The sequence below is a fragment of the Amphiura filiformis genome, chromosome 13 (genome assembly GCF_039555335.1).
Source record: "Amphiura filiformis chromosome 13, Afil_fr2py, whole genome shotgun sequence".
Taxonomy (NCBI): domain Eukaryota; kingdom Metazoa; phylum Echinodermata; class Ophiuroidea; order Amphilepidida; family Amphiuridae; genus Amphiura; species Amphiura filiformis.
The window spans coordinates 46270313-46291488 of NC_092640.1; the positions used below are offsets into that span (position 1 = coordinate 46270313).

Genomic DNA, 21176 nt, shown 5'->3' on the forward strand with positions numbered 1-21176 from the left:
TTATCATATTATCAACTTAAAACCTGTGTATGCGATAAAAATAAAAATAAAAATTTGTTAGCTTTATGGATCGACCAGAAAGGTTATTATTTGCTCTTGTTCTTGCGTGATAAGCCTAATAAAATGTCAGTGATGCTATTGTTAATACGTTGAATTATCTGTTGATATTCAAAATGGGGCCACGTTTCAAAAAGTGAGCCGACGTGGGGAGTGCATTATCGCATTTTGATGGTCGATCCTACCCTCTGTTACGGAGCTGGGGTAAAACTTTTATCACCAAAATGAGAGCAAACTGAAAAGATGGATCTGCAACTATTTCAAGTCATTTTCACGTAAACACACCCGGTTTTTATGCCGGATGATTGTTCTTGAATCTTGGAAACATCCACCAGAAGTAGCACTTTTCACACTGATAGTTCCTGTTCCTGATCACTGCGTCTGTTGCCAGAGGCATTATGATACTTAAGCTGTCCTTTCCGTGTGTATTTAACCCGCTGTCGTCAGGTATTAATCTTGTTTAAGTCACGGATGTATTTGAAGTCTAGTATACCACGTATATGGTTTCACCGAAACGTTTTTGTATGTTCCGAATGATTTTACATGGACGAGTCCCGGAACAAGTCCTCTTCGGCAACTTTTTGCAAAATATAAGTCCTCTTGATTATCTAAATTCGCAAAGTGCCGGGAAATTTTTCGGTAATATCTTGAATGGGCGTTAAAACCGTCGTATATACTGGATTTATAGGATCGGAAACGCAGAACACTAATTGAACCTTCCAGATTACACCATATTTTTGTTGTTAGAAATATTAACCACTTGTGCAATACTCTTTACTTAAATGTCTATAATATAATAAATTTATTATGATTTTCCTAAAGTCCTTTTTTTCACACAGTGTGTCTTTTTCGGAAAGACCTTTCGGAAGGAAAAATGTTTAGGTAAAAGATAACTACTTAGTTGGTAGTTTGTGCATGTTGTGAGAGACTTCCCTATCTTGACAGTTGACAGCTTTAATAGCTGCATGGTAAGCTACACCGTTATTTTTCACAAAATTATGAAGTTTGAAGAAAAGGGAAAAGTAATAAGCTGTAATAAAGCTACGCTATCATAGATAAAGGTCACGAACGTGTGATCAATGTTCGCATTAGTGTTATATGAAGGCGTGTTTGCGTTACTTAATAGGTTAGAGCATTTAAATCACCATCTTACTGCTGAAACAGTTGCTTTAGATATATTTCTAAATGAATCCACATTATCTTTAAGAATCACAGGATTCACAGAGTAATGCATTTTGATGACTATATTTGTGATCTATAAAAAATGCCTTTATATGACAACAAACTTGGCATTGACGTGACGGATTGTTGAATTATCAAGTCAACTGACTTTTTGAATAACAGTGCAATTTAGACTTTGCATGTAAGACATTAACTGTTCGAGTTAAATTGCTTTACCCAAAGTGAATAAGCCTAATGATTTGTTAATAACATTATATAGAGCAGAGATCCATAGAAAAACAAAAGCGTAATTCTGAGTGGCGCCGCGACGCCACTCAGAAGCACATTTTGATGTTGTTAAAACCAAGCCGAGTGTCTCCGGAAGTCGCAAATAATGATTAGCTATTGCCAACGCTGGCCAATGAGCAGTGGCATAAATTTCCTGAAGACTTGGAGGTAGAAGTATCACGTATATCGTCATTAATGTCACAACGAGGATTTCCATTGCCATAATTTACGACATATCACTGCGTGACAGTACTTTCTGTTCAATATGTATTATGTTTTATATGTAATGGGGAATATTTTGTAAAGAGGTTGATCAGAATGCTGCATTTCTGATTTTTTGGAAGTCAAGCAGATTACACAATGCCGATCACATTTTTAAAACAGGTATCAAAATACCCAATGTGCTACCCAACAATGGCCTCAGCTATAGGTAAAGCGGGTGGTACGATAAACTCCATCCTATTTAACCGTGTTAACAGTTTCAAACAACAGCATTACCATTTTCTTATATACTTAATTATTCCTTTCTGACAACAAATATAATAATGTCGACATATCAAAAGAAGACATAATGACAGTGAATGAGATGTTTAGTCGTTTTCAATCTTTCCAATTATGTCAAGTAAATTTACTAGCTTCAACTTAAATCAATACGGTTAACCTATTTCTTACAGACAGACTTTTAAAAAATGTGCCACAACAGCGGCAAATTAATTTTTATATGCTAAAAACTTTCAGTTCAGGCGAATGCGTTTCAGAAAATCCACCAAGCAATCTTTAATCGTTCAATTCCCACATACCATGAATGAATACCTTATCAAATGTAGGGGGAATGTGTCTATACAGTTTGTAAATTCAGTTTGGCAAACAATATGAAAACATCTGACTCACTCAAACTGTAATTACTTCACATACAATTTTCATTTTCATTTTGTTCTTATTCCTATTCTTTCGTCCATACTCATTAGATAATGAATTTGGAGAAAACCTTCTGATAATTACAAACACTCGCTGAGCAGCAAGACCTTCCCTCTAAGCTTTTAATCCGATAAGCTGATTATCTATTTGTTTTCATGAAGTGGAAGACATTCTTTGATGTATTACTGAGTTCAATCATCTGAAATTACTGGAGCGTGAGCCACCCAGGCTGGTGGCTCAGCATAGTATTTTATTAACAGAAGGTTTTCTCCAAATTCATTTCCTAATGTGCAGTGTTGATCATTCATCATTGTTCAGTGGTCTGGTTATGGCGCTGCCCATGGTCAGATGAGTTAATTAATCGTATCGATAAATTCCATGTGATTAACTAATTAGAAATATCAGCAAATCTGCATTTTTATAATTTTACAGGAGAAGCATTTTTTGTATTTAAATTTCTTTACTAGCCTTGTTTATTGTTTTTAACTGGATTTTAATGATCATTAATGACTCAATTTCACCCACTCAAAATTTGAGCTACGACGATCTTGAACCGACCTGTAATTATCAAGAACCAATTTTATCTCTTAACTTTTGATAACAAAGCAGCGTGTAAATATACGGTAGCTTTGTCGGGTTGGTTTTGAAGGCATTCATATATTATGACATGCAATTTGTAATATTGCAATAAACCAGTACTGAAAGGAGAAACGGGACGTGCTTTGACGGCATTGATTAATAATATAAATCTGCAGACATTGTAAATAATGTGAGATTCTGTCGGCGCAAATCAAGCACTTTACTCTATTAGGGCATACAACGCGTATAATTAGTTAGACATCGACGAATGTTATTCATTGTCATAATAATTTTACCGACTGATTATATTGTTTATAGAACCTTCGTGAATTCAATGTTTGATTATGGCAAAAGTGAAACATTCAAGCCTGTCAAGACGTGTAATATAACAAAAGGATCCCAAAGTGGATAATACGAATAAAACAAATACAATAGCCTTTAGTGTCGCCATTGGTCGGTTCAATATCAGGGTCTGGGTTTTCTCATTCTCGTATGGCTACAACTTTACTAGAGTAGTCATACCCAGGTCTGATGTCCTGAGAGCTACGACTCTACTATAGTTTTACCAGTGCTTAGATGTCCTGGTAGATAGAGCTCTATCTAGGATGGTCTTACTGGGAACCAGATATCCTGCAAATATTACTCTTGTAAAGTAGTTTTACCAGTGGCTGGATGATCTGATAGCTGCGTCCGACGGTATTTAGTTACTTGGGTGGTTTTACCAGGATTTAATGTTCTGATATAGAAGACCCCGCATTTATAATCGCCTGTTTGTTTGGCTTGGTGTCCTGATAGCCTGGTTTTTCAACAAAAAATCTGCTTTAGAATATGTGATAAAATCGAATTCTTTGAAAGAAAAAAATAATTTGTGATCTTGTTTTTTCTTTAATCTAAAACCTTGTTTTAATGGGTTTTGAAATTTAAAAAAAGCAACGAAACGCGTAGACTACCCCGTAGTCCACTTGCCCATTGTGCATACTCTGGATATTGTATTTAAGCTTAAAACTCTGATTTAATTAATGTGTGCACAATTGATAGATTTTCACATCTGATCAGTAACCCTACTCCCTCTGTTTGTTAGCTTCCCAAGTGGACTACTGACATTGCCTTGCGGTTAAGATTTTTAACACGGGACTCTATGGAGAGTTAGGCCAATTTCTGGCCTAACTAAAATTGTCCATGATGTAATGCATCTTTAAATGGATCTGCCTTGTGATTGGTCGCCCATACCTCGCTATGGTTTAAATCGTCTGGGCCCGCGCCATTACCATTAACTACACCGTAAACAACTGTCTGTGGTATTTGCGGCGCTTTTGTGTTGACGCGAAAGTTAATCTCTCATCAAACATCTAGCGCGTCCATGCTTAGTACTTGTGGTTAATGGACTGATAAACAAGTATGCTTGACAGTGTGTTTTTAGAGCGCAAAGTCCAGGGGGTAAAGTTCTGCTTACAATTCAAAGTTCATAGTCGAAATTTCGGAGATTCCAAAATCAGAATTGTTCAGTATTAAAGTGAGCCGTTATAATTATGCAAGATAATGTTGCATTCAATTACTTTTATTGTCACTAATCGTCTGATATTTTTAACTCTTTATGACCATTTTACTATTGAATATTTTAATTTTAATAAACATCAGTATAATTTTGAGTTCAACGAAATGGGTTCATCATGACTAATAATAACATATTTTTAATAAAATTCGACTATGGCATAGTCTACGAAACGCGAGGCACTCACTCAAAATTAATAATGCGCATTATATAAACGTCTGCTCAGTGCCAAAAGTGGGTATGTGCAATAGCTACCAGTTGTAGCTGCTATGCGGATGAGTACAATATACTGTGTGTAAATTGCCAAAAGTTCACAGGGTAGCTATTGCACTTACCCACTTCTGGCACTGAGCAGTCGATAATATAATCTCTTAAATAAACTACTCATATTACAATAGATTACTCAATCTTATATACTAGTCGAACAATGACTGGGCACATTTAATTTTTACTAGCAATGTCATTGGCTTTTCTGAATCCAATCTCATTCTTTGTGGTTAAAAAGAAACCTCTCAATACGTTATATTCTTCTTCAGGTCCGACAAAAGTTAGCGGAATCAAAATTTACAAACATAACTATGCCACAATAACCATACCACATAATTGTTATTTCGATACGATACTAGACATGTATGTTCATATTGATTTGCAATATGTGTGTAGATTGGCATGGCATTATGTGTCATTACAAACAAGGACTTCATCATGTTGATAAGCGCAGAGAGAAGGTTTAATATTATGAATAAGTCATGCTTTCCCTTTTTTGAATTATCAGTGGAAGTGTAGAATAGGTCATTTATACATGTATGCAGGACGCAATGATTCATGAAGCAAAAAAGGAGCATTGTTTTGATCATTTCATTTTGAAACAATCTTTTAGTAGAGTGCGGGTGGAGTTGGTGTGAGTAGTTCCTCGTTGGACAGACATACTTTGGATTTATTATGAGAAGGAGGCCGAGTTTGGGGCACTCAAGTAATAAAGTGGCACTCAAGAGCAGCAACTTTCAACATGGGGGTCTTTCGGGGCAAATGCTAAAAACTGGGGTCTTCTGCAGGCATATGCTAAAAATCAGGGCTCTTCGAGGTAAGATCCAAAAAAAAATGGTTTTCATGAGCAGAAGCTAAAGAGCAAAGGCCTTTCGAAGAAAGATCCTAAAATGGGTACATTCTAAACATTCTTTTGGGGACAGATATTGTACATGTTGTAGGCATGGGAATTTTTGCACACAAGAAGTGTCTTTGGATCTAAAATTGGTCTGGAGGGGGACAAAAAAAGATATGTGGTCTCATTAGGGGCAAGTGGGCACAAAACCAGGGGGCGCACATCTTAGTATTGGGGCCCCCGGCCTCCGGTAAGGTAAGGTTGAGTGACCGCTTATACATACACCAAATACGGTTAGGAGTTGGAACAAATCTCTAAAGGTGTATGTAGACCGACTACACGAACAATAGTTGAGTCTGATGCAGACTCCACATCGCGGCCATGACTGACTAGGTTTTGCAAGCTTGCCGCTGAAAATTCTCATCGCTCGGTGGAATTTGGAATAATTCTGGTATACCCTGGGCACAAGTATTATAACCTCAACCCTAATCCTAACCCTAACCTTAACCCTAATCATAACCCTAACCCTAACCCTAAAAAATAGGGTGCACAGGGTAAACCAGAATTGTACCAACTTTTTCGCTCTCTCTTGTGATATCGCGGTCGTGCACGCTTGTGATTGGTTGCTTGAAAATCAGAATTCATTATAGAAGAACGTAAACATGACAGCAACACTTTCATCGCAGCATCGCGCGATGTTGCGATTTGCGTCTATTTGAAGACACTGTGTCTATTCATATTTTCGAATAAAATAGCATTTTCGGCACGTATTACTCAGTGTGCCAACGTTGCATATGCATACGGTGTATACCGTATACCTCTGTGTGCATAGGGTGTAGCTGGGTGTCAATTAAGTTGTAAACTCAATTGACATTTGGCGCGGACTGGGAGGTCAATTGTTGATTCTCCACGCCTTTGTGCTTCTTTCACTGCTTATAAGGCATCGGCAACACTGACTGAGCGAGATGGTTCAAATGAGGTTTACTTAAGGGGTCAAATAGATGTGGCAGTGGCATGTTTTGATTGCAATTGACTGTTATTTTTGATACACGCTGTACATATAAAAGTGCCACTTTGTCTATATCTAATGACATGAAGCCCAACCCTTCTTGTCACCTCTGTTCAGAAACACCATAAACATGATAAAATAATTCCAGGCACGATCTAATGAAACTTGTAAAACAAACCACCCACACAAGCAGATTGCCGACATGATCATGGATAATGACGTCATTTACATATAATATATGCCTACGTTTTGATAATGATTTGACATGTTCGCCAATCAACATATACATTTCTTATCGATATTTCAAATGCTTAGATCTGCTGAGTTTGTTTGCGCTTGTTTTGATTTTGGGGGCTTTTATGTTATTAAAGTATACATTACGCGGAAAGTTTCGTCACAATTGAACCAATAAATACACAATTATAGACTTGTTTTTAATCAATCTGCATCATCCAGGTAACAGTACAGCGCCTGGGTAATGATTGTGGAAAAGGGAGTATTGGCAGGTTTTTTCTTTGCACAATAACTCAATTGCAATATAGGCATTGTAGCTGGAAAATGCTTTATTTACATTATGGCAGAGGATTTCATTGTCAGCGAATTACACCAGATACGTAATTAGCATATCCCACGCAACATGCACAAGATGTTTGCCCAAGAGCCAACAAAAGTGTTTCTATCAACTGTCCCGGCATCTTTTGTTGAGGATATCATGATATATCCCAGTGTATGACTGCCCAGTATAAGTCCCAGAACAACGCCAAATATGGATTAAAAGACCTTTGACCTTGGATGTACAACAGCATGTTATGATCTAATGGGAAACTGTGCACATCAACAAACACCATTTCTATCAAAAAGGCAACGTCTGATATAATTTGAAACCACATAAATTACTAGAGCTTGGACCAAGCTTTAGAATATCGAATGTTGCGTTTTGAAATAAAACAAACCAGAAATGTATCACCCATTGTAAAAGATATGGTACATGTACCGAATACATGTACATACATTGGCTGACCTTGTGGATTTCCTGGCCCAGCCATGCTAACCACATAAGGAGATTATACGATTAACCTAGTGCAGCTATTGTCATAGCAGGGTATTATTATGTAATACTCCTGATCCATATTTGGCGTTCTCTTGGACTGAGTATCTACTGTTAGTTATACAGAAATAAATAAAAGGAAAGGTCACAATTTGGAACACACGAGTTTCATATTTACAATCGTACATTGCAAATTTAACTCAGATTTTAATATGTAATGTAATCTACCGTGGTATTTGATCTGAATCCATGTCAATTTAGCTGAACTCTCACACTCTCTAATTAAAATGGATAGTTGAGCAGTGGAGTAGTGATTGCAAACACGTCTCATTGGGCTATTCCATTTAAAATCCACACGACCCCTGGAAGATTTTGGAAATATCTGCCAGGGGGGTATAAATTTTAAATGGAATGGGTGCATTAGACAGGTCCATTTGTATTTCATTCTCCCTCTGAGAAAGATTCAACCTGAATCTGCCCCTGAGGGAGTTTCAAATGGAGCTGCTAATGTGTTAATTCCATTTGAAATTCATACTCCCCATGTTGAAGAATTTTCCAAAATCTTCCACAGGGGTAGTGTGGATTTTAAATGGAATATCCCATTTGTTGTCATTGCGAAATTTGAGATACCTTCTATCCTTCAATGATAGCATGACGGGCCAGACTATATAATAAATAATATTGCTTTATACCTTCAATCTATAATACTGTGTCTAATTTGCATCGTATAGTGGCTGATATGCTACTTGTATATTAATTGTAAACTAGGCGACGACTCCATAATATAAATATGCAAGATAGCAAACGCCAAATAGTTAGCCTATATTTTCAGTTATATTTTTTAATGTAAGTCAGTTCTCAGAAAAAAGCCGCGACAAATTAAAGCAAAGATCTCTTCTCATTTTAACGCATACAGGCATAACCGTTGCGTAGCCAGGATTTTCGTCTGAGCGGGCAAAGCCAAATTTTCGTCCCCATTTGTCAATTTTGTTGTTCCACTTTTAGTCATTTTAAGGACACTTTACTTTTTGCCGTCCATTTTATCTCTGCAAAATCTATGTAGGGGTACTCTGCCCCTCTCTGTCCCCTGGCTACGCCACTGATCGTCAGTTGCGCAAATCTTAATATTCTGTATGGAAGTGAAGTCTGTAACGTGGATAAATCAGCCTGTCTCCAAAACATTGTGCAAGTAGATTGCTAATTAGAAATACTGTTGTGACATGATGCTTACATCAATGTGAAGGGAGCAGTCCTAGCTTTCAAATAACGTTTGATTCATTCATTTGGTTTCGGCAATCAAGAGATCTGCTTCGCTAAACACAAACCCTTTTGTGCCAATTTTTAGAAAATTGAATAGAATGTTATATCCAAGTACCTGTACAGTACAGTTAATAAAAGAACATTCATTTGTAGGATTAGAAATGATTATGTAACAATTGCTCAGCAAACATATACGATATATGCAATATTTCGTTGACATAATTTTAATTTTACAACAGATAGTGCAATTTGTTTGAGTGACAAAGAGAACAGTATTTACTATGATAAAAATCATTGACATGCACATGTATTTAATTTTACAGCATATGTGACATGTTTATTTATCTTTCAATCTGTTTGAAGTGGAAAAGAGAATCAACATACCTGCATCATGATAAAACAGTAAAAAGAGTGAAAACAATTTTGTATATTTGTGTAATCGGTGCATTCTTTTGATTTCACTTAGGAACTCTTGATAAACTTGATGCTAACATTGATTTACATATACAGCCCTCTTCCCTAGTAAAAGTGGCACAATTGTGATTTTACCCTTTCGTTGTTAACTAAACATATCTCGAGATTAAAACAAGGAAATTGAACAGAACAAACGGAATTTGAAAGCTAAGACTGCGCCCTTGACGCTGATTAAGTCACAACAGTATTTTCTAATTGCAAAATTTGTTTTGAGACAGGCTGCATTATTAGATCCATCTTCTGCACTACACACAAATGACTTAAGCTAATCGTAGATCCATTCTTTGCACTACACACAGATGACTTAAGCTAATCGTAGATCCATCCTTTGCACTACACACAAATGACTTAAGCTAATCGTAGATCCATCCTTTGCACTACACACAAATGACTTAAGCGAATCGTAGATCCATCCTTTGCACTGCACACAAATGACTTAAGCTAATCGTAGATCCATCCTTTGCACTACACACAAATGACTTAAGCTAATCGTAGATCCATCCTTTGCACTACACACAAATGACTTAAGCTTATCGTAGATCCATCCTTTTCACTACACACAAATGACTTAAGCTAATCGTAGATCCATCCTTTGCACTACACACAAATGACTTAAGCGAATCGTAGATCCATCCTTTGCACTACACACAAATGACGTAAGCTAATAGTAGATCCATCCTTTGCGCTACACACAAATGACTTAAGCTAATCGTAGATCCATCCTTTGCCCTACACACAAATGACTTAAGCTAATCGTAGATCCATCCTTTGCACTACACACAAATGACTTAAGCTAATCGTAGATCCATCCTTTTCACTACACACAAATGACTTAAGCTAATCGTAGATCCATCCTTTTCACTACACACAAATGACTTAAGCTAATCGTAGATCCATCCTTTGCCCTACACACAAATGACTTAAGCTAATCGTAGATCCATCCTTTGCACTACACACAAATGACTTAAGCTAATCGTAGATCCATCCTTTGCGCTACACGCAAATGACTTGGGCCAATTTTTTTAATTGATTTTTAAAAACTAGATAAAATATCTAGGAACCGTTTTTTATTTTTATTTTTTTTTTAACTTGACCAACTTTGAGAAATTTGCACCAAAAATGGTCAAAAAATGCTAAATTTTTAAAAATACGTTTGTTTTTCTCCAAAATGAGCATTTTGGCCCAAATTTGACCTCACAGATGAATCTATCAAGTCTTTGCCATTCTATATATGTATAATTTTATATAATTTAGACTAACAATTTAACAATTTAGCAGTTATGAGGTCAGAAAGTTTCCATAATTATAGGCTTTTCCTTTCAGGATTTTAACCGCTTCTGTAATACACTTTACCTGCCGAATACACGTTGTACTCCTTCATGTCCTTGCATTACGAAAACAATTCTCACCCTAATTTCTTTATTTCCCTAATTTTTAATTGGACCCATGCTTCCGATTACAAAATGTAAACATAATCTTAAAGCGACTTATTTTAGCTAAAGTGTGCTTGATTTCGTAGAAATGACAAAATTCGTTCAAATTTGTAAGTAGCTTTTTTTGGCTTGTATAAGAAACAGTCTACTATATGTAGAATGACTCTGAAATGATGCGGGTGAATAATTGATCTTATTTACTTGATAAAACGGGCACTAGTCAGAGTGAGTCAGACCCAGCTGTTTTTGAATAGACTAAGAGGACAACAACAGGCGCTCATCATTCATGTCCACCATGTTGTGTTGTGCTTACTTTATACTCTAGTCGCCAGTGACGTGACTCACGACAGCATACAAATGCCTGATTCTAGGGCGTAAATTAGTATACAACACCTTGTAATTCTCAATCTCATTTGCTGTGTAGATTTCAGTCGCTGGTCCCTATATAGAAACAAATATTATTTCAAATTAAATATTAATCATTATTTAATAATAGCACACTGTAACCGTCACAGGTCTCCGACTTTTCTCTTATATTGAATGCTTTGCCTTTGGAGAGCGTGAGTGTTTATTGATCGGATCGGGCCATAAAATATTAGAAGACCAAGTAAGCCCCAAAGAGGTTATACAGGGTGTCCCAAACGTCTCGATACCATTTTGAACTGTCATATCTTTCACTTGATTTGGCCCCGGATTTGCCCGAGAGAATCCATATTTGGAAAGAGTACTAAAGTAAATTCATGCAATTATTTGAATACCAAACATGAAAACGAGTTTTCTATGTGCAACGATACCTTCATCTTTGTTGTCGGTTGCTGTATGTCTACTAGATATATGAACGTTTAAAATGGTATTGAGACTTTTGTAACACCCTGTATATAAACATGGAGAGGTAATAGATAAGTTAAACAATTTTTGAATATATCGCAACCTGAGTACAACCTGCTTGTAGTGAAGGGCGATATATTCAAAAAGTATTTTAACCTATTGCCAATGCTATTGTAGTTAATCCTGTTACATCATGACTATCATGACACATACAGTAGGGGATTATCAATAAGTGACAACAGCAAAGTCATGTGTAAGCACACCACTCCATTGTTATTACACAGCCCAAGGTTGTGCTTGAGTTGCCCAAATTTGGTCACAAGCACACGAACCTTCAATGTAATTCCAATGTGCTTTGTGCAGCTAATTTGAATCAAATGAATGAACACGCTATGACCTGACGATATTCGCCATAGAAGTGATGATGTAACAGGATTAATTACCATAGCAATAAGTTTAAAAGTTTTTGAATATATCACCCAGCACTACAAGCAGGTTGCACTTATCACCTGTGTATGTCTGCAATCGTAGATTGAATACAATACCGCACTTTTCCCTAAAGTATTCATTTTTTACATATTTGTAAAGATACTAATCTTACATGTACATTGTACAGGTACGAGTGATCAGCATGATATGGGTCAATGCAGAGGTGAACGTACTAGTACAGTGCGGTATATTCAAAAAGAATTTTAACCTATTGCTATGGTAGTTAATCCTGTTACAACATCACTTTTACGGCGAATAGTTCGATACGCCCAATATATGAATAAACACATAGATTTTCATTTTCTAAACACATAGATTTTGATTTTGATTTGTTATTGTATTGAAGAAGTTCATCGCGTGTGTATTTTATTTTTTGTTTAAAAAATTCTAGATTGGAGACATTGACAATAAAAACACTGAACATAAAGTGGAAGACTTTTTGACTCCGTTCACAAGGTCAAAGATTTTTTTGAAATCTATACTTTAAAATCCCATTAATCATGTACCAGTCACTTGACACAATTATACCGGTGCATAATATCACAGATTCTCAAGAATCTGTGATAAGGGGCACACCATTAGATTTCAGGGGGGGGCATGGGAGTTTTTGAAAAAAAAACTTCGCCCACTAGTGAGACGAAAAAAAACTTTGCCCACTAGTGTGACAAAAAAAAAATTGTCTCACTGATAAGTAAAAAAAAAAAAATTTCCCCACCCAACTATAAAATTTTACATTAAAATTGAAAAAAAAAATACTTCGCCGCCGAAGGCGGCGAAAAAAACAAAATTTGGTGCTCTCGGAGGCGAAAAGAAAAAAATTCCGCCGCCTTCGGCGGGGAAAAAAAAATCTGCCTGACCCAAACTCCCATGCCCCCCCCCCCTGAGAATCTAATGGTGCGTCCCTAATATGATCACAATAATTTTATCGCCAGTGACATTCTCATGTCCGTGTTCAAATGTCGGATTTGCCACGCCGCGTTCAACCCCGTGCGCCGAGATGAGAGTTGGCGACTCTCTAGAACGGGAAAATATGATATAGGGAAAATAAAAAGGTCTCTGGTGGGATTTTAGATTTAAAAACCTGTTAACATGGTTAAACAGTAATTCTTGCTATTATGGTGCCCCTTATACGACAATTACATCGTAATTGGGGTAGTCTCTTGGGTCAGACTAAAACTATAGAAATTTGATCATCAGATAACCGTAGCCTATAATTTTATGATTTCCAGTTATTGACTTAGTCCACCGGCCAGATATGGCTAGAATTCTGGATGGTAACGTCTAGAAGATGTAGAAACGGAAAGGGAAAATGTAGGGCGAATATGTTAGATAACAAAATCAATCATGCCTGGACATTTAAGTGGCACTTCTTCTCATATATCATGTATATGAATGTTTTATTGGGAAAACAGTCTGAATGCTAAATGGTATACACAGGTGTAAAGAGACAACAAACAATATGTTATCTTTGATATGTTATTGCACTAACCATAGCTAGATTTTATTATTCCTCACAACATCCATAACTCACTGTAGCAGTCCCGGTAGCAGTCCCGGTGTTCAAATGGACCCCAATGGAAATAAGCTTCAATAGAGGCTTTCTTGGGTTATCCAGGGTTGTCAAAAACCCGAACAAATCAAAAAAAAAAAAAAAAAAAAAAAAGCAATAAAACCACCTATCTATTTATTTCCATTTATTCAATCTTTATGTGACAAAAAAACATGTTCTTCGGGTCCGACCGACCCAGTGTTTTTGACGAAATGTGCTACACAACCGTTTTGATATAGAATAGAATTCACTGGCTACGTCCACAGTCAATACTTATTATTAACTACAATTTATTAAGCGCTAAACATTCGCATAATTTGTGTCAACTTTTTGTATGAAGAGATTACTACGACATATAATTCAAGATATGATTTAGGGAGTTATAAATATGAAATTACCATACCATACCTGTGGCCCAAAGGATGCAGAAATGAAATAAGAATAAAGTGATAGTATAAAAAAAATCACAATGTAAATAGGCAATGTCTTTTAAAATACAAATTTGAATATAAAGGTGAAGACTTTTCAACTGTGTCGCTTCTTTTACGTTTTACGTTTTTGTGCAGGTTGAATCAGAGCCTCCTAATGTGTTATGAAATATTTTATCATGTTCATCGACAAGCTGTTACAAAACACTATAAGTCAACCATCCAAAAAACCATAAATCCAATTTAAACGAGTTATAACCTTATCAATTCTTGTTTGTGTCTTGTTTCTTCACAGTCTCATCACTACAAATCCAACCAGCCAATTTTTCAATAGATGGTTTTGTTGACAGCAACCAGGTCAGGCTAGTCTGGTCTGTGTCAAGTTTTGAAGGAATAGCACGATTTATACTAGTACACAAGGAACAGGACAGTAACTCGAGAACTATTACAGAGATAGAACCAGAATATACTGTTCATACGTTAAAAGATCTCAAAGAACTTACAACATATTTGGTATATTTGGAAACAGTTTATAAAAATGGGACGACTATTCGAAGTGACGTAATCTCATTTGACACACCGGAAGCAGGTTTGTAATATTTACTTGTTTACTTGTTTAATCATGTTAATTGTTTGTTTGTTTTGATTAAACAAAACGATTCATACTTGGAGTAATTTAGATTACAATGATAATACTTGGTATACAAAATTATTACATTTCTCTCAAACTGTACAAATTCAAGCCATTTTACTATTAAACGAAGAAGTTCGCAAAACCAAGCTGTTCGCAATGGTAAAATAATACTGGTATAAAGCAGGGTAAAATCTTACTTTAATACACAAAATTAGGGATATGAGCGATCCATAAAGGCTTTTTACATCTGATCAACTTTGGCACCGAGACAGTCTGTAGAGGCACGTCTAAATTCAGTTCTTTGCCATCAGTATTCAGGTACACTATACATAGATCGCCTTTGCACTGCATACGCAGGACCAACTCCAGTTTAGTTGTTCGTCCGTGTGGAAGCAATGTGAACCGAAGCTGGATACAGGGCCGCGTAGGCAGTTCCAGGGCAGTCTACAGAAATGAACTTTCTTCCTGATTGCTGAGACCTGTACTTATATGCGCCCCCGCAGATTGTCTCGGGGAAAATTGGTCTTAGCTATTGCGTACTTTTATCTTTAGCACAAAAATTGGATTGAATATGCAACATATGGGTACACCATCTGGGAAATTGTAGTTAATGTCATTGTGTAAACATAACTCAACTTAAAAGTTGTGAAAATACCGCAATGGTTTATCGTATTACTTACGTTATTACGGGTGACTTTCATCCAGTGAGAATACAAATTGAGCCGAGAAATGAATTGTATATATCGATTTTGACATGGGAATTGTGCCTTAAATGTGTCAATGCTGTATATATTGGCTTTTGTCTGGTGCAGAAACGATATCTGAGACGAAATATTTATGGTATTATCGTCTCTGGACGATACTTTCTTAATGATTATTAACCAAATCCGCAATAGGATTACAACATGATTCTTGAAATGGAGCGCCTTAAAAGGTTTGCAATCAATTTTGTAACTGCGTTATATCAGAGATAAAATAAGAAACAAACATAACGAACTGCAGGAAATTTAATTCCCTTTGAATCAGGAGCGATATATGAATAACAAAGTAAAATATTAGCAGCTACCTTCGACTATATTTATAAATACGTATTTATAAATACACACGTGACCCATGGGCACGACATATCAAGATTGACATGAAAAAGAACTCTTTAGCTTAATATCATCAAATTTAAGTATTGATTGAATTGCAAAGTTATCACACATGGGGGATCCCGAATTTGTAATATGTTAACGAAAATAACATTTTGCGTATTTATAAATATGTATTTATAAATATAGTCGAAGCAAACTGATTAAAATATTCTTAAACAATAGTAAGCTATCATAGCTTTCCCGTGATCCTATTTAAAAATTATTATCGATGGTGGTGTATGTGGGAAAAAATCGGTACAGCCCCGGTACAGCTCTGGTACCACCCAGGTATAATTAAAGACAAATAGACCAGGCTGTAGATGAGCTAGGTGTCACTTGGAGCGTAAACTTATCCCATATGGTTTTTCTAGATCAGAATTTCATGAGGAATAAGAATATCTTGGGTAACAAGCCCCTATCCTGAACAGGCTCCCACAAAAGGGGGGTTCTTTCCGGGGGTCCATGTTTTAAGGATAAAATATCATAAGTTACGTTTAAACACAATAGTGTAGAGCAAACTCTTATAAATCTCATAATGTACACCAAACTAGTAAATTAAGCCCAACATATTTGATGTGGTAACAATCTGGAGGGTGGGAGAGTAGTAGGGGGGTCTCTAAAGGACCCCTATTTCCGGGGGTCCATTTTAAAGGAAAACATACCCTAAACACAAAATAGTATAAAGTACACTCTTTTTAATGCCAAGATTGAACCCACTTATTTCAATAAGCCTTTTATATTTGATGTGGTAACAATATGGGGGTGGGGTGTAGAAAGGGGGTCTCTAAATGGCCCCCTATTTAAAAATATCACCAGTGAAATTTGCCTAAAGTTTATTCTTTGTTTGGTATGACCAGATTTTTATGAAGATTAAGTATATCTTGACCAAGAAAGTCAAACTCATTCATACAAACATCCAGCCACCAACCCCACCCCACCCCCAAACAGGGGGGTGCCATTCAGGCGTTATGAGCATTTTGAGAATATAATGTGTAATAATGTATGATACTGTAATTTCAAATAATTATGATGCAACACATCTTACAACCTAAAATCAAAATTAATGTTGATATGTTATTCCAAAACTCGATGGCAACAATACTGTGTGTGTGGGGGGGGGGCGTGGGCTGGAAGAGGAAGTCTCTGAAGACCCCATATTTAATAGACGGGATGGGGTCTTTTTGTCTTTAGGGGAATCTTATATTATACGGTTCCAAGCATTTGGGTCCACAATTTGTTGGAAAATACTTCATACCATTATGTTACCCTTTGGTTCAAATAGGGCACAACTACTTGTTTGTACTATATAGTTTGCTTTAAAGTTCTACCAATTATGCTTACTTAATCCTCTGTATCGCTTTCATCGCTGTTGCCTACAAAGTCTTCACAATCATGATCTATAAACAGTTCTTGCATATCATCAGGCATAACCTTCTCGAGCCATCTCAGTTCTAGTGATTCTGTCCATCCATTGTCAGCAATGTTTCCAGCCTCATAACTACAAAGGACTGCTGAGCGCCATTCTCTAGCGATAAAGTTTGATCTCAAAATATGAAGTCTCAGTGTATGCTGGCATGGTGGTAGCAATGACACATCAGTGATCTTGTTCTGTTTGGTAAATTTCCGATCAAAGAGTATATACCGGGCCTCGTTGACGCTTTTACACTTTATGCCATACAGCAAGGCAACATATTCTTCAAGGTCTGCCTCCAGGGTTTCAGCAGAAGACACCCCAAGATTGGAGAAGGTATCCAGGAATTTAGGCTTGCATTCAAGTAACTTCCAACAAGTTTGTTTACCTTTACAAAAAAGGAGGAGTTGTAGTCATTGCCTGTGAAGGCATGAAATCCTATCAGCGATGTCTTCTCTGCTGGTGTTAGGTCTATGTCGCTCATTCTAAAAACCTTGCGATATGTGCTTGTGTTTGTATCTAGTACAACTCTTGCACCATCATCAATGAAGTGTGATAACGCTAGGATTGCAATATCTATGTCACCAGAATGAGATCGGATGATAACTGTGCCACTATCATTATTTCTCAAGACATGCTGCGCGTGCAAGATAACCTTTGTGTCCGCATCTTCTTGTTCTGTGGTAAGTTCTGGGACCTCTGCAGTACCTTCTTTGGTCACGAGAGTACATTTCTGGTATGAAGAGAAGTAAACCACTTCACTCTTAAGACTTCCCAGGATAGTTTCTCTCTTGGACTCCAGCACACTCTGGATAAGGTCAATCAGTCTCGTTTTGTTCTCACCATTGGAGAGGAAACCTGTAAAGTCGCGGGGCAACTTTGATTGGGCTGACCGCACTATTATTTTGGGTGCCGTTCCACGTCTATCTCTCTCAGTTGATTTGATACTCTGTGGTAGGTAAGCATCAGCAACAATATCAACTCTCCTGTAGCCTTTAGGGATGCATGAAAACACCTTCAAGGCAAGAGCCTCAAATGTGTTGGGATGCGTTTTAAATGTTCTAATTAACGCCATCAAGTCAACCACATAAGCAGCCACACTTTCATTTGCTGGTAGTCTGCTGGTAGGATCTAATGTGTCGGTAGGATCCAGTGTACTGTTCTGTAATAGAACTTTCATCAGGTCACTTTTGTCATTTTTCCTTCTTGTACCATCTGCATTTGCTAAGCTCAAGGGAACAGGAGTTAAAGGATACTCTAAGGCTTTCTTGAAATCGATGATTTTACCATGGTTTGTTGATGTAGCTAGAAGCGTTCCTAAGACATCTCGATTAGCTTCTACTACCTTCACTTTGCCCTTCGCCTTAATTTCAATCTTCTTACCACTGTCAGAAAACAGGGAAAGTTTGTTGCGTTTAAGAGGATCGTGGAACTTGGTTTCAGTTGACTCAAGTCTGTCTTTTACAAAGCTTTCATGTGCACCTTTCCCTGAATGGCACCCCCCTATTTGGGGGTGGGGTGGGGTGGGGAGTTGGTGGCTGGATGTTTGTATGAAGGAGTTTGACTTTCTTGGTCAAGATATACTTAATCTTCATAAAAATCTGGTCATACCAAACAAAGAATAAACTTTAGGCAAATTTCACTGGTGTCGTTTTTTAAATAGGGGCCATTTAGAGACCCCTTCTACACCCCACCCCCATATTGTTACCACATCAAATATAAAAGGCTTATTTAAATAAGTGGGTTCAATCTTGGCATTAAAAAGAGTGTACTTTATACTATTTTGTGTTTAAAGGTCTGTAACCCGATCGACAGCATCATCCCCCCGATTTTTTTCATTGTTGATGAGGTTTTAGTATCACATCATAAATACTATTTTTCTCATTACTATCCTGAAATTTGACGCTCCAAGTCGATGTATTTCCGGAGAAATCATGAAACACAGCGGCTTTTACAGGTATACCAGTTTGTAAACAATGGTAAATACTTTGATTTATGGGCCGGGAATTATGAACGAAATAGCTCGTAATATCAGTCGCCTCAACAGCTACTTTGGTTTCGCGTCATACACATTCTGTGAAAAAAGCGAACCACACTAACTGCTGAGGAGACGCGTCTAGACGGTGTGCCGTATTTAATTATAAAATTTCCACGATGGAGGCAGCGGGCCGATTAGCTCAGTCCATTAATAATCTAAGGCTCAGTCGGTTAGCGCGCGCTTCATGTTTCTACCCGAGAGGTAATCGGTTCAAAATCCGGTGTCGGAATGTTTTTTCCCTCTCCATTTTAACCCAAACTTTTTTTATTCATTTGAAATGTACATATTGCAAGGGAAATATATTTTGTTTCCATTTTTTCTGAAACGGTACGAAAAAAACAAATATTTTTCGTTCAATACGGGCCGGGCATTGATTGTACAGCATGTCAGCATTAAATTCGTCATACGAACGGAAATGGTTGTTGTTGCTTGCCTACCCAGAATGCAATTCACGTATACCAAGGTATTGGATTGCAAATTTGGCTATTTATTCACATTTACGCCGAAAATGCTCTCGTTTTTCACAAAGCAGCATAAAGGGGGCGATATTTGATATTATTATGTAATTTTAAAGACAATCCATATCCAAAACCAATAGGGTTACCCCCCTTTAAGCGTAACTTAGGGTATGTTTTCCTTTAAAATGGACCCCCCCCCCCGGAAATAGGGGTCCTTTAGAGACCCCCTACTACTCTTCCACCCTCCAGATTGTTACCACATCAAATATGTTGGGCTTAATTTACTAGTTGGGTGTACATTATGAGATTTATAAGAGTTTGCTCTACACTATTGTGTTTAAACGTAACTTATGATATTTTATCCTTAAAAATGGACCCCCGGAAAGAACCCCCTTTTGTGGGAGCCTGTTCAGGATAGGGGCTTGTTACCCAAGATATTCTTATTCCTCATGAAATTCTGATCTAGAAAAACCATATGGGATAAGTTTACGCTCCAAGTGACACCTAGCTCATCTACAGCCTGGTCTAAAAGATAAAGACAATTTATCGCGTCTGACGTCACCTGTCAATCAAACTCGAGCACGGTTTGTTTACAAAGTGTCGTGACTTGCTGAACGCGGATTTATAACCGGGCGCCGTATTGTTAATTTTGCACCTTTTGACATGCAAACCATCTCAAAAGTTAGGTCTTTATAGTAGGAAACTTTCTTTGGTGAATGCACCATGTCCACAATGCCTAGAAAAGCTGCTTTTTGCCTTGTAAAAGTACGAAATTGTTCGCCATTTGCTGCTATTCCTTTTCTCCGATCAGCACCAGATAGATCGGCCTTCCTTTTACGCGCTGATTAACCTGTGTAAACCAATCAAGGATCGTAATTGACAGTGACATCAGACGCGATAAATTGCATTTATCTCTGTCTTTAATTATAGTTGCTTTGTTGACCATGGCTCTTACAGTCTCACTGCAAGAATGATGTATATTGCTTTCTGTGGTTTGCCTTCAATTTCCGCCATCCCCTCATAACTTAACAATTTACTCATTGATAAATTTTGTGGTGTCACAAATATTGTTATATTTAGTATTGCTTTCAAGCCCTGCGGGGCTCTAAAATATTGTGACTCCATTAGTTACACGTCTTTACTATGGAAGTCAGCCTCAGCCCTGCCGGGCTTTCAGCCTTTATGTAACTCCCGATAGCGGGGCTGTGCCACAGATATACAGGGGTTTTCCCACACAAACCACTATAATTATCACCTTCGTGTTCGAACGTCGGGCTTTATGGATCACGTTGAAACTCATGTGCGGAGATGATAGTACTGTACG

General features: G+C 37.2%; 1 protein-coding gene across 4 annotated transcripts in view; it reads left to right on the forward strand.

Moving 5' to 3' along the window:
- Positions 1-21176, forward strand: part of LOC140168425 (fibronectin type III domain-containing protein 5b-like) — a 117790-nt gene that overhangs the window by 81680 nt on the left and 14934 nt on the right. For all 4 annotated transcript variants that reach the window (XM_072191818.1, XM_072191817.1, XM_072191815.1 and 1 more), the window contains exon 2: positions 14471-14764. In XM_072191818.1, coding sequence (XP_072047919.1) covers positions 14471-14764 — 294 coding nt within the window. The remainder of the gene's footprint in view (positions 1-14470; positions 14765-21176) is intronic.